Here is a 14,065-nt window from a genome sequence, read left to right as displayed (position 1 = left end):
TAATTTTAATATAGTTACAAGTCTTTTGAAATCGACATACCCACTAATTTTTACTTAAGAAACATGAGTGTTGAACCTCATTGACCAAATGCCCAACTTTTACTGAATAAATGTACTTAGCTCGATGAAATTTCACACAGAGATAGGTTGTAGTATTGTTCAAGATTATTCAAGGTATTTTTTATAGGATTTTTTAGTTATTTGAAGTTATATAAAACAGATGCCGATTATTAGTACATGCCGGAATTAGGTACTTTGTCGTAACATATGTAGTATACTCTAATCATGACTTCATACGAGATTTATTTTTTGGGGAAGGTACTATTTATTCACTCTTATATAAAATTTACGACTACGCCAAATTTTTGTAAACTATTTCTCCCTTACTCTGTTGTAGTTCGTTTCTATAAAAATTTTCATCGGAATTTTTACCGATTTGTCGCATAAGTACGGACATTTACAAATGACTTCTCCACCAAAGTTGCAAAATATTTTTTTTTAGTTAAAAATGTAAAGGGAGAAATCGGAAAACATTTCTATTCTTTCAGTATTCTTGCACTTTCTGGAACAGATCTTTGATCTCGAATACGGGTACAGATAATAGAAAATGCCATTACAAATGACTTTTTTGTGCAGGCAGTAGATACAAACCATTTTTATACATACATTTAAATTTTTGTCACTAGTCTTTTGAAAACACAAGATTCCAATTTTTTCATAAAAAAATTCAGTTTTATGGATTGGATTTGTAAATATTCTGATTATTTTCTAACAATTCTTAATTAATCGATTTTCCCTGAATAATTTGAAAAGCTTTGCTTTTATCTGAATATAAGGTTCATGTGACAATCAGTACATATTTACTTTTAAGTAAAATAAATTTTTAGAAATTATTAGAGGCTATACATCACATTTAAAATGTTAATAAGCATATTCGAAGCATGACCCAAAACCTGTAATAACATTAAAAAGAAACAAGTATAAATTTTGTCAAAATACGACTACGATTTTTTACGGCGGTACGTCATTGCTTTTATTTTGTTGTGATGGTAGCGTATAATTTTCACAGATATGGCAACTATGCGTACAGCTTTGCTGTGTCATTTTTAGTTTATTTGGTTATTTGCCGATTATTACGGTCTTTTGGCATTCGAATAGTTGATTGTATTTCAATAATTTGTATTTTTGCAATTCTAAATGGCATCGGAACGTTACAGCTTTTCTTTAACAACATTCAGGTAATTATCATCGATGTTTGAGTTAAGAACAGCGGTATAATTTTTGGCGAAAAAAATCCTTAACCTGTGATTAACCCAGAAATAATCCTTGTCATTCATATTTAGCCCTTCGGGAAAGCTAGTGCAATTGGAATATGCCCTAGCTGCTGTGTCTGCAGGTGCTCCATCTGTTGGAATAATGGGTAAGAATTCCTGAATAACTAAATCGAAAAATGTGCTTACTAACATTCGCTTTATTTGCACAGCCTCCAATGGTGTTGTCATTGCAACTGAAAATAAGCACAAATCGACTTTGTATGAAGAACATAGTGTAAATCGAGTCGAAATGATCACAGGACATATTGGCATGATATATTCAGGCATGGGACCTGATTACAGGCTTTTAGTTAAACAGGCAAGAAAACTCGCTCAAAATTATTATCTTACATATAAAGAGCCCATTCCAGTTGCTCAGCTAGTGCAACGGGTTGCTACATTGATGCAGGAATATACTCAAACTGGGTAAGTGGTTTGGTTGCCGGTCTAAAGAGATCTATGTAGTTTGCATGTTTTTTTTTTAACATTTTTTCTTTTTAAGTGGTGTTCGACCATTTGGCGTTTCACTATTGATTTGTGGATGGGATTCTGACCGTCCATATTTGTTCCAATGCGATCCTTCTGGTGCTTACTTCGCATGGAAAGCAACTGCAATGGGCAAAAATGCTGTCAACGGAAAGACATTTTTGGAAAAAAGGTAAGTAAAAAAGTCAGCTTATAAAAATTCTGTTGATAAATTCTAATTTTTATATTCATATAGGTATAGCGAAGACCTCGAGTTGGACGATGCAGTGCATACAGCGATTCTAACTCTGAAAGAGGGATTTGAAGGAAAGATGACAGCCGATAACATTGAAGTTGGAATATGTGATCGTAACGGTTTCAAACGTTTAGATCCAGCTACCGTAAAGGACTACCTGGTTAATATACCCTAGATCATATAAAAACGAAACTTCTAAGCCATGAGTAATAATCTATATAGGTGGAGTGTCTATGTGTGTTTTCAAAAAATATACATATTTTTCTTATTTAATTCAATCGTTTTCATTTTTATTGTTTGCGAATGGATAAAAGTCGTAGATGTGATTAGTTTACGCCAATCGATTCAATAAATCCGCAGCAGGTCAGTGGGTCAAATAGGAATAAATTACAATTGGGGGCTTCTTTCTTCGTTACTGTTTTGATGATTTCTTGGGCCAAAACGCCACCAACTACTGCCGCAGCTGGTGATATTTGACTGAATGTATTTTCCAAATAATCGGCAGTTATGAGTTCGGGATTTCCAACTTTATCTCGAATCCGAAGCAACTCTTTCAAGTCATTCTCTCGGGTTTTGTAAGATGGGTCGCGCTTAAATTCTTCACGGAATTTTTGCAATATACGCAAAAGTATAAGAGCCTGACCAGTACGTTTCAATTTTTTCTGATATGCCGGAGTGGTTATATCAAAATCCACAACAGCTTGGTAAGGAGCAAATTTGAGTTCTCTTTGAACAGTTGTAGTGACCAGTTCAGTCTTAACTTTTTCATTTGGCTTTGATATGACCTTATGTTTAGCAACGTCCCTGTGGAATAAAAAAAAAATCATAACAGCAGTTTTTCTGCATAATATTGATTTCTCACTTACTCTACAAACGTATGATCTTTCAAGTCTGCAAATGTGTATCCAAACATACCCCAAACGTCGCCGGCAAAGAACTTAATGTCATTTCGACGGCATATCTCATCAATACGCAACAGTTCGCTGTTTGGTGCCCCGGTAATGACAACCACATCAAATCCCCGGAAGTATTCTTCATTTTTTTCGGAAATTGGTTGGGTATCGGCTGAAATTTCAACCATGGGATTCAAAGCTCTCGCCCTCTCGATTGACGATTCCGCTCGATTTTTTCCCAAACTAGTTCGAGGCGCTAAAAATTGGGAGCAGAAGTCATCTTCTGTCACATCATTAGAGTCGTTCAATTTAACAGCATGTACACCCGACAGAATGATGTTTTTGGTAACTTCTGCACCAATTCCGCTTAGACCAGATATTAGTATTTTTGCGGTACGCAGACGCTTCTGTGATTCCAGTCCCCATAAACGTATTTGTCGGTCGTATAACTCATTTTCCGTTTCGGTTAATTCTACCTCAGTGTTGCCGTTCTCTTTCGAGTTATCAATTTCCATTTGTTCGCCCATAATACCTGTTACTTTACTTTTGTGAAATTCAATAAAATAAAATTTCGCCACTAATGGCTCGACCGGTAAAAACAGTAGATAGAGTAGATAGATTTGCAAATGAAGCCACAAGCTTACTAGGGATAGGTAATTCGAAAAACAGTAGATTTGTAGAGTTGAGTAGTTCCGGAACGAACTAGTTCATTGGAACTATTTCGAGAAAGGAACGATCGGAACTAGTTCCAGCTCTTTAATTAATATAGTTCCTTTCTCTGATCTAGTTCCTGTTTGGAACTATTTGAAGCAAAGGAACTGTATGGAGCAAAGGAACTATAAAGAGCAAAGGAACTGTATGGAGCAAAGGAACTATATATGGAAAAACGAAAAAAAAGAATGATGAAAGAGAGATTCAAAAGAACTATGTAGGAGTCGGAATTATATGTAGCAAAAGAACTATTTGGAGCAAGGGACTGTATGGAGTAAAGGAATTATATGGAGCAAAGGTACTATACGGTTGTACAATGAGAGGGAAGCCTCCAAGACTCCAGTCTTCATAAAATTCGCTTGTTAATCGTCGTTCTGCCAAGACTCAAGAGACGTCGTACGCAAACGTTCGCCAACAAATGGTCTGTTCCAGTACTTTTTTAATAGTAAAGCTAGTAAAAGGGAAACATTTCAAAATAAGTCTCAGAGTACAAAATAATTTGAAAAGTTCGGACGCAAATCTAGTAAATATGCCAAAATTAGATGGCAATTCTTCAAAATCAACATAACAGCCAATCAGAAGTAGGCATTCCTGTTTACAATTTTTACTCGGCCAAATTTCTCGAGTAAAAAGTTTACAAAGAGAAAGCCATTTTGTTTTGTGCTCTCTTAAATTTGATTCAATGTTTTACCAGTTTTATGGATTCAGGAACGCTTTTCGAGTAAAAAGTTAAAATCAGTAGATTCTTTTAGGTTCTGGAACGATTTATTTGTTATGAGAGAGAACAATTCGGCCAGCGTTTTAGACCGCTGGGCCTCGGTCTTGTTGTGAATGCAATTGAAAGAAACTGTTTGGCCATTTTCTAATTGTATGACAATCGAAAGGTATTTTTGCCGCCAAAAAATCAATTTAGGGTTCCCTAAACCCTTTCTAAACGAAAATGTATTCGAATAAAAGGGTAATGAATTCGTTAATTCTCTATTTTATAGATTTCTGATGGAAATATTAATAATAAATTCCGCTCTCTTCGATATAAATTTTCTACGGCAAAACAATTCAGAACAGTTGTTTTCTCATTTTGTTTAGACTTTTTAGTAATTTTCGTAACTGGTGATGAAGCAGAAATTTTGCTAATTATCTTTAACTTCTACTAGTTACCAAATCATGTTTTAAACTGTACCCTGCCTGCGTTCGCTAGTAAAAATGTTGGCACATTTATTATATAGTCAGCTACAGGGTGGCCCAAAAAAGACTGAAGGATTTAAAATGGTTATATCTTTTTTGTTTTTAATAATTTTTTATTTTTGTCTTTTGCAGGTTATTCACTGGTTTTTTGAAATGTGCAGAAACGCGTCAAAATCATTGAATTTTTTTTATTCTTCTGGTCAATTATTACAACTCAACGAAATTATCGTCGTCATTTATATGTCCGAACAGCATCCAGTCACTACATGATTAGGAACTTATGGGTCGATTACGGATGGTAACTATAGTTTAGTGGCGTTGCCAGTTGCCAAATTTGAATTATGAATGGCAACTGTTGTCAACTTCAGTTACTTCAAATAGATTTTTTCGGCAACCATTTATTTCTGGTTGCTGTTTAGTAGTTGTTTAGCAATAAGAACTGAAATTTGTCCCATAATGGTTAAAATTACTACAAAGTGGCGAACATCTTTTGGGCCCATGATATGTACATATGTGCCATCTATACATCCGGTGGTCGAATAAAAAAATATTCTTCCCTTTTTCCTCCGCTGTTAATTTTAATTTTAAACAATCCAAATTTTACACAGTTTTTCCTCTATTAGCCGGACAACTTCGGTCAAAACCACCAACATTGTGGATTGAAGGCATTGCCATGGGACTTTTGAAAACTTCCCTCCGCAAAAAAACTCAGAGCTGCACCCACTTAAGAGCAGCGTTCGAAAATAAACATTATGGCACCGTTCCATAGTGTTCTGTTCCGTACCAAGGTGGATAGGTATGTTCCACTGTTCGGAACACTAAAAATCGTAGTGTTCCACTGGTCGGAACAATACAAATCGTAGCGTTCCACTTACTTGAACTGTACTGGTAGTGTACCATACACGTCTGTTTTGTTTTTTGAGATAAAATGATGAATTTTGATCACAACGACCATGATTTTTCCCATAATATTTAGAGATCTCCTTGTAAAATGTTAGTATTCAATATTTGATGATTTGCTTATTCATGAAATTACGCGGATATGTAAAAAGAGTTTTATGATTTTGGGATAAATATTACAAAACCACATACAGGTACAATATAAAAAACGAATTTTATATATCCACTAGCATAGGCTCGCTACGTCGTTAGCGGATATTTTTATAGTTAAAATAAATATAATTTAATTTAGCTACACAATATAACTTAATATGGATTTATGAATTTCTAAGTTTCTACTATAAACGAATAATAATTGGTCCTACATCTTCAATTAGTCAGCTTAGTCAGCATTTCATTCGAACATAGGTTTTTGAAGCGTTGATGCACGAATCCTACTAAATCGAGTAAAACGTACAAATTTTTATATTTTTTGAAAGTGTACTATTTTCTCGATCCTCCCGATGGATGCTTTCAAATAGGACCATAATAGGTTTTTTTTTAATTTTTATCCTTTCGTTAATTTAAAACGAATGCCAAATATGTAGTACGTTTTAGTACTTATAGTATGAATTTATAAAATAATGTTTTGCACAATACGACATTTTTAATTACATTGGTAATTGGTTTTAACAGAGTTCTGCCTTTATATTTAAGATTTACATTCCAATGCCGAAATTTATTTTTTCTGAGCGTTGCGTGTTACAAAATCCTCATTGGAAAGAATTGAGTTTATCCTCTGAAGTTTAAGGTTAAAGACGGGAAATGTCGGTTCACTCCTTCTGGTACCTCCCACACAAACTTGTGCTAAAATTAATTTTATAATATCATGCGAGTGACTATCCAATTTTAATAAAACGTTGTGCAACCTATTATCTTTACAAAGCCTGTAGCATGTTCGAAGATGGAACCCATTGGTTCACTGCTTCAGGTAACTCCCCCACAAATTTTCAATATTTATAAATCCAATATCAGGCGAATGGAGTGGCCGATTTGAATCAAAACTTTGCTCAAATTATTATCTTTGCCAAGTCTTCCTTTTCCTTTGGGTCCTCCCCTAAAAAGCTGAATATTTCTGTTTAGAACATATTTGTGGAAAATATTTATATAGAAATGTTTACTGTAATAAGTATTTAATAACTGGTTCCTACTCTTATCCGTTCTACCGTACAGAATATTTAGTATTTATTAGTAACTTTAAGAACAATTTAGTACTATTTAATACGAATTTCCAACACTAACCTACATGCAAAATATCAAGATTCGTCTGGGCGTTGATGATTAGTCAGTAACTTATATCGCAATTATACAGACTATTTTACATTGAGATTAGGCAATGCCAATTTCTCTCTTATTAACTCGTTATTGGCGCTGGGAAAATTATATTTTTATTTTAGAAGCCACATACACGAATTCCAAACTCTGTCACTTCTAATCGCTCAATACCCATGTACAATATTTAGTAGTTTCCATGCCTTTTAAATTCTATTTAATATAAATCTTTATCAATGCACTATTTTTTATATTTAGTATGTTTATATTTCTTCCCATTCACTGTTTATCATTTAGTACTAACATCAAAAATATATTAATACATAGCATAGTGTTTGTAATAGTGAAATCTCTCACGTTTTCAATTTCTATCGGTTCTTTGTAATACAATGTTTATAACTTGTTAGAACTAATTAAAAAAAAAATGTTTCCCCATCTTTCTAACAGCTTAAGTACAACTTCCACATACATATTCCTATTTCTTCCATTGTAATAAAATGTCATAGATGTACTTACAACCGTTCCGGAGTAATACAGGTTTTAGTACCACTTTAGTACTAATTTCCAAAAATATTTGTTTACAACATTCTGTTTGTAACAGCTTAAGCTACATGTCAAATTTCAGATATATAATCCTATTTGTTACATTATTATATAATATTTAGTACATTTTAGTACCTTCAGTACTAATTTCCAACATTTTTTCACCTCATTCTATTGGTAATAGATTGAGCTCCACACGAAGTTTCAGATATAAATTTTTACCGATTCCATTCAAATGTAATGTTTAGTACTTTTTAGTACCTCTTAGTACTTAGTACTTGACTAATCGTAGGCAAAGCTGCATACCAAATTTCAGAAATCTACTTCCAACCGTTCCGGCGTAATATAGTTTTAGTACTTTTTAGTGCCTTTTAGTACTAATTTCTAAAAAATATTTTAGCACATCATTCTATTTCTAATAGCTTAAGCTACATACCATGTTTGAGATATATGTCTCCACCGGTTCCATTAAAATATAATATTTAGTACAGTATTTTTCGGTTAATTGCACATCAAAATTTGCACAAATGTTCGTTCAATTAACCGAGGAACCAATTATCCGAACCCGCTTAATTGAATAGTTTGTTCAATTACAGTAATCACGTATAATTGGAACTACTAATTTAAAAAAAAAATCCAATGTCAAATACGAATTACGCTTTCTCGAAGTTTTTCTTTAGCAATAAACATATGTTTTGAATTAGTAGAGATGCCACCTAGTCTTTTTCACAAATTATGTAAAAAAATGGCAGATTATTTTTCAATTATTATTATTATGCAATTAACCGGTGAAAAGTAAAAGGACATTTATTTTTCATGACATGAATTTTGAACCAATTAAACGGGAAATCAATTAACAGGGTTTAATTGTCCGAGAAAATTTACATGTATTTTCCTATGAAATATTTTTTGCCCCATCATGTGGTTCAATTAAGCGTGGAAACCAATTAACCGTAGAGTCAATTAACCGAAAAATACTGTACTTTTTTGTAACTTCTAGTACTAAATTCCAAAATTTAGTACTAATTTACAAAAAATACTTTTGCACATCATTCTGTTTGAAATAGCTTAAGCTACATACCATGTTTCAGATATCTATTTCCACCGGTTCTATTAAAATATAATATTTAGTACTTTTTAGTACCTTCTAGTACTAAATTCCAACATTTTTTCACGCATACCACTTCGTTTATCGTAAGCAAAGCTGCGTACTAAATTTCAAAGTTCTAAACCTAATCGTTCCCCCGTAATACAGTTTTTAGTACCTTTTAGTACGAATTTCTAAAAACCCCGCCTTATCACACGCCTACTCACCAAACCCCACCTACATGCCAAATTTCAAGTTTCTAGTAATACAGTTTTTAGTACCTTTTAGTACGAATTTCTTTATCACACGCCGCCAAATTTCAAGTTTCTAGCTTTAGCCGTTTCTTCTGGGCGTTGATGATCAATCAGTCACTTATAACGCAACTCTTTTATATATATAGATTATTGGAATATTATATGCAATACATTTTTCCGATCAGCGCAATCGATTATCAGCCAAAATGCAATCCAATGAAATTTTCAGTTACGAGTTGGCTAGTCACTAGATGATGCTAATATAATATTACTAATTTTTAATAAAATATAAACAAATTTAAAAAGATACTATATTTATTAAATCTATTCAAAAACAATAAAAATATATATTTTTTTCATATAAAAAATAAAAAATAAATACATCTTTTTGTTTTCCGACAAATGGAACACTACGATTTTTGGTGTTCCGACCGTGGTACGCTACGATTTTTTAGGGTTCCGACCGCGGTACACTACGATTTTTAGTGCTCCGACTGCGGTACGCTACGAATTTCGTTGTGCTCCGGAACAGTAACACTAAATTATTTTTTAATGTTTGCGTACCGGAACACTAACGCTAAAATTTTTTTAGTGTTTTTGTTCCTGGTACGGTACACTACGATAGAACACTGCTTAAGAGAGGAGGAATTGCTGTTGGCCATTGGTCTTTACGGGAACCAGGGTTTAATGATTCAATAAAATACACAACGTCATCTTTTGGTAACCGAAAATACGCCTTAAAGCTAAAATGAGCAGTTGATTGAGCATTTCTCTAAACATAAACATATACTTACAGTACGGATGGTAGTTCTAAGGGATTGGATTTATCTCTCAAATGCCTTCTAATAGATGCCACCCTTACACATCATTTTCATCATCAAAAAATAATTCCACTAAGCTTATCATCACTTAAAATTCGTTTTTCTGAAATATTCTATTTAATTTTTAGTTTTTTTACAAAACTTCTAGTTGGAGAAGTGTCAAAACAGTATTATCGACGGCAACTGAGAAAAGTTGATCCTCATAATGTTAAGTTTTATTTCAGTAGCGTTGCCAGTTGAAATCGCAACTGGATTGTGGTTGCTTTCCATAATCGACCCATTAGTCTCTCGTTTTGAGGAACATAGTAAAGATCTTCCAGGAAAAGGAAGAGGTCGATCTGTGCGCAATGAGGTATTCGTGGAGGCTGTACGGTAGAGTGTAAACGAAGATCCATCTGTCTCCACTCGTCGTCGTTGTACTCAATTGGGAATCTCCAGAACATCCCTGCTAGGAATTTTGAAGCGGGATCTTAAAATGTTTCCGTATAAAATTCAAATGGCACAGCAACTGCTCCCCCAAGATTATCATACACGCCTGCAATATGGTATTGGAATAATTTCCAGAAATTGTGATTTTGCTTAGCCTCCACGTACACCAGATTTGACCGCTCCAGACTTTTTTGTGGGTCTATTTGAAGGGAGTTGTATATATCAATAAACCCCAAACAATTCAAGAGCTTAAGCACAACATTCAAGCAGAAGTAAGAAACTTGGAACCAGAAACTCTACGGGCAGTAATGGAAAATGCGGTTAAAAGAGCTAATTTTTGTTTGCAAGAAAATGAACGTCATTTGACAGACAGTAGGTTCGTTCGTTTACTCAATAATTTGTACGAATTTGTACAAATTATTACAAAATGTTGTTCGTTTACCCAAAAGTCCAGTAAAAGAGAGTGAATTGAGAGAGCAGATTTGACAGTTGTGTTACTGAGTATTTGCAAATTCTTACAAGGAAAATTTACTCAGTAAGAATTTTCTTGTACCATCAGCTGATATTTAATCGGCTGTTTTGCTATATTTTGTAAAAAAACAACAAAATTGTCCTCAACCAAATTGATTGTTTTGTGAATTTTATATTGATTTTGTATTATTAAACATTAAAATTGATGAAGAAACCCCAAGTATTGGTAAACAACCTACATTTTCCGCTTGCTATCCATTTTTCTAATTAAAATTCAGTTTTTTAGTTTGCGCCAATTTGTTTGTTGTTATAATCAGCTGTGTCGAAACAATCTTTTTACTGGATGTTGTTCGTTTACTTTTCGAATTTTTCTTTATTAAGAGGGAAAAATTTGTATTTACTCTCTGCAAATTCTTACTGTGTAAACGTTACAACCAAAGTAAACGAACGAACCTAGTGTCAACGTCATTTGACAAAAAAAAAAAAAAAACAAAAAAATATTTTCGAATCCTCAAAATAAAATTTGAAAAACACGAATGAAAATCTATCAAATGTATATTTCTTATGCTTCCACATCTTTCCTATAATTGAGCCATTGCCACTTATATGTGTAAAACATATGAAAATGCAGGGAACAATTTTAAATTGTATGCGTTCCCAATTTTCCTGTTGGGTGATTTTTAAAAATATAAGTTGTCAAATTCATATTGACTCTAGTATTACGTTGGAATCAAATCAGCTGCGGTTTGCTGTTACCTTTTATAATTGTACCATGATTGAAATTTGATTTTTTTTATTTTTTAAAAATAGAGTTTCAGTCATTCATGTTTTCATCAATTTTCGCCGTTTTCAATTGGCACAGATGCAAATAAAGTCCTTGTGTATTTGGGTAATACGGACCTTCGTGGTACAATAATGCAAGGTAGAGTAGCTTTTATCAGAAAGGAGAAAATACACCTCTACCTTATGGACAATAATAGCTGTGTCTGTTTACTCGATATTTGGTAACAATTGTTACCAAATGTTCTCTGTTTACCCAAAAATCCAGTAAAAGAGAGTCAAGTGAGAGAGCAAGGTTGACAGTTCAACAACAACAAACTCACTGGAGTTTACTTAAAGAATTTTGTTCAGTAAGATTTAGCAAATTCAGCCATTTTGAGATCAGCTGTTTTATGACCAAACACAAAAATTACCTTGTATTATTGTACCATGATCATATATAATTTATTGCGCGCCGTAAAAAATACTCACCTAACCTTTATAGGGTTTGTTACAGCCTTACCTAAAATTCAACTAGCTCGTTCGACGTTTTTCACCACAAAAGTAGAACACATGTATTTATATGAATGTTACCGAAATACGTCGAACCATGGAACAATTATAAAAGGTAACAGCAAATCCCAGCTGATTTGATTCCAACGTAATACTAGTGTCAATATGAATTTGACAAATTATGTTTTTAAAAATCACCCAACAGGAAAATTGGGAACGCATACAATTTGAAATTGTTCTTTATTAATGTGCTCCCGTATTCAATTTACTCAATCTGCCTGCTGGGAAAGTTTGAGGAAGCAAATCTTTCTTGAAGGAATAACTCACTATTCCCAGCATTGTCATATGTGTTACCCATATATATGGCAATGGCTCAATTAAAGGAAGGATGTGGAAGCGATAGAAATATAAATTTGACAGATTTTCATTCATGTTTTTCAATTTTTATTTTGAAGATTCGAAAATATTCCATTTTCAAAATAAAAATAATTTGATGATTATTTGTTTACATTTTTCTGTCAAAAGAGTTGACACTAGTAGAACTTACAAAAACAAATGTCCATGTGGTTGTTGTATCGTTTTTTGTACAACAACACTTGCTGTTACCTTCTATTATTATACCATGCTATTATAGAAAAAGTAATTTTTCAATGACTGGAATTCTATTTTAAAAAACAAAAAATCCAAAATATGCATTGTCAATGTTGAAAATTTTCAATTTTATATTTTTGTACGCAATGCGTATTTGGGTAACATTTATTTAAATTCATGTATTTAACTTTTGAGGTGAATAAAATTGTACGCATACGCATGCATTTAGGTACGACCCTAAAATGTAATGGTAGAGGAAATCAATTTAAAAGGGCGTATACATTAGAATTTTTTATCGTGTTAAACTACTTTATGAGGATTTATTTGACATATATGCAAAGGAATTGGCAATTGAAACCCACTGGGTTAACGAAATCCGGTTAAATGTAAACGTACTATAATTTATTTATATTTTTTAGTTAAGCGACTTACAGTAAAGCGGAGTCGACTGTAGAATGTTCACTTGTTTATAAATGTTTGTTTAGATAGAGTCATGTAAGAGGTGAAAAATCAGCTGATAATGAACGATACGACTTTCGTCCAGAGATGGAAAATTAAATGTAGTAAAAAAATCTACAGAAAGAGAAAAAGTCAATTGCCAATGTGACATGTTCCGAGAGTTTTTGAATTCCCATACTTTTTTAGATTCCCATGTTGTGCAAAATGGGAGTGCTCAAGTTCGAGCGCAAGTGCGGCTTGAAAGCATAGCTTTGTTCAATATGTTACAAACTATGTTCAATAAAAAACATATGTTTCTTTGGAATTTGCTATTTGTTTAACAACAAAATTAAGAAAAAATGCCTGCTGGCTTATTAACTCTTCTGGTTTTTACCATAAAAAGACTAATGGTACTGGAACGTTTTGAATGACGTCGCATTAGGGGCACATCGGACCCAACGGATATGCCCGAATCTGTGTAAGTATTTGTGATCATTACTCCATGGCCCTAAGCTACCAATAATGTTTATAGTTTCGTATGTCTTTTTTAGGATAAATAAAGAAGCATTTATGGATATTTTGAGAGAAGTTGGTCCTTTCATACGCAAGGGTACCATTCTCGAAAGGCTGCAGTTAGCAGCTACCTTAAGATTTCTGGCTGTTGGTGGGTTTCAGGGGTAGTGACAAATAATTTAAATATAAGTGTTGATCGCACAACAAAGTGTAACATATTGTGGAGAGTAATGAAAGTCCTGGAAGACAAAATGTGTTCTGCGTGGATAAACATTCATTTCAGTGTTGCGGGCGCTCCATACCCGCAGATTCGCCCCTGGAGGAAAACAATTTTGCGTGGGGCTTCGCATAGGCGTGGCCTTTTTCCGATTTTGGAGGCTACCATAACCACATATATTTATATCACAAAGGGAGCCTGGGTGTATTGCTAATGAGGGATCTGACTTCTCCCCCCCCATGTTGCAATTCCGCCAGCACCTTGTGTTAAAAAAGGTGGAAGGACATGCTTCCACGGGAGGAAGCGACTGCTACGATCCCAAGAAAAAGAAAAAATATTAATAAGCGATAAATGAATAAAATGAAAATGAATTAAATGCAGCCGGCTGCATGTGG

The 14,065-nt window shown here is 33.6% G+C and overlaps 2 protein-coding genes across 2 annotated transcripts; one reads left to right on the top strand and one right to left on the bottom strand.

Annotated features, from left to right (window-relative positions):
- Positions 1-1,332: 1,332 nt before the first annotated feature.
- Positions 1,333-2,213, top strand: LOC133328307 (proteasome subunit alpha type-2). Its single transcript, XM_061536874.1, has 4 exons — positions 1,333-1,420; positions 1,484-1,739; positions 1,816-1,971; positions 2,035-2,213. Exons 1-4 carry the CDS (start codon positions 1,417-1,419, stop codon positions 2,207-2,209), a joined length of 591 nt encoding a protein of 196 aa, XP_061392858.1. The 5' UTR covers positions 1,333-1,416; the 3' UTR covers positions 2,210-2,213.
- A 147-nt stretch (positions 2,214-2,360) lies between these two features.
- On the bottom strand, positions 2,361-3,442 carry LOC133328310 (SUMO-activating enzyme subunit 1). Its single transcript, XM_061536877.1, has 2 exons — positions 2,901-3,442; positions 2,361-2,838 (listed from the first exon to the last, which is right to left on the bottom strand). Exons 1-2 carry the CDS (start codon positions 3,440-3,442, stop codon positions 2,361-2,363), a joined length of 1,020 nt encoding a protein of 339 aa, XP_061392861.1.
- Positions 3,443-14,065: the final 10,623 nt, after the last annotated feature.

This window comes from Musca vetustissima, unplaced genomic scaffold, assembly GCF_032173495.1.
Source record: "Musca vetustissima isolate MV318-11 ecotype Yass unplaced genomic scaffold, APGP_CSIRO_Mvet_v1 utg154790, whole genome shotgun sequence".
NCBI lineage: Eukaryota > Metazoa > Arthropoda > Insecta > Diptera > Muscidae > Musca > Musca vetustissima.
This window is presented reverse-complemented; position numbering and strand designations above follow the sequence as displayed.

Coding starts and splice junctions, on each gene's coding strand:
- LOC133328307 (XM_061536874.1), top strand. Junction 1,740..1,815: donor CAGGAATATACTCAAACTGG/GTAAGTGGTTTG, acceptor TTTCTTTTTAAG/TGGTGTTCGACCATTTGGCG. Junction 1,972..2,034: donor AAGACATTTTTGGAAAAAAG/GTAAGTAAAAAA, acceptor ATATTCATATAG/GTATAGCGAAGACCTCGAGT.
- LOC133328310 (XM_061536877.1), bottom strand. CDS start 3,442: ATGGAAATTGATAACTCGAAAGAGAACGGCAACACTGAGGTAGAATTA. Junction 2,839..2,900: donor AAAGATCATACGTTTGTAGA/GTAAGTGAGAAA, acceptor TTTATTCCACAG/GGACGTTGCTAAACATAAGG.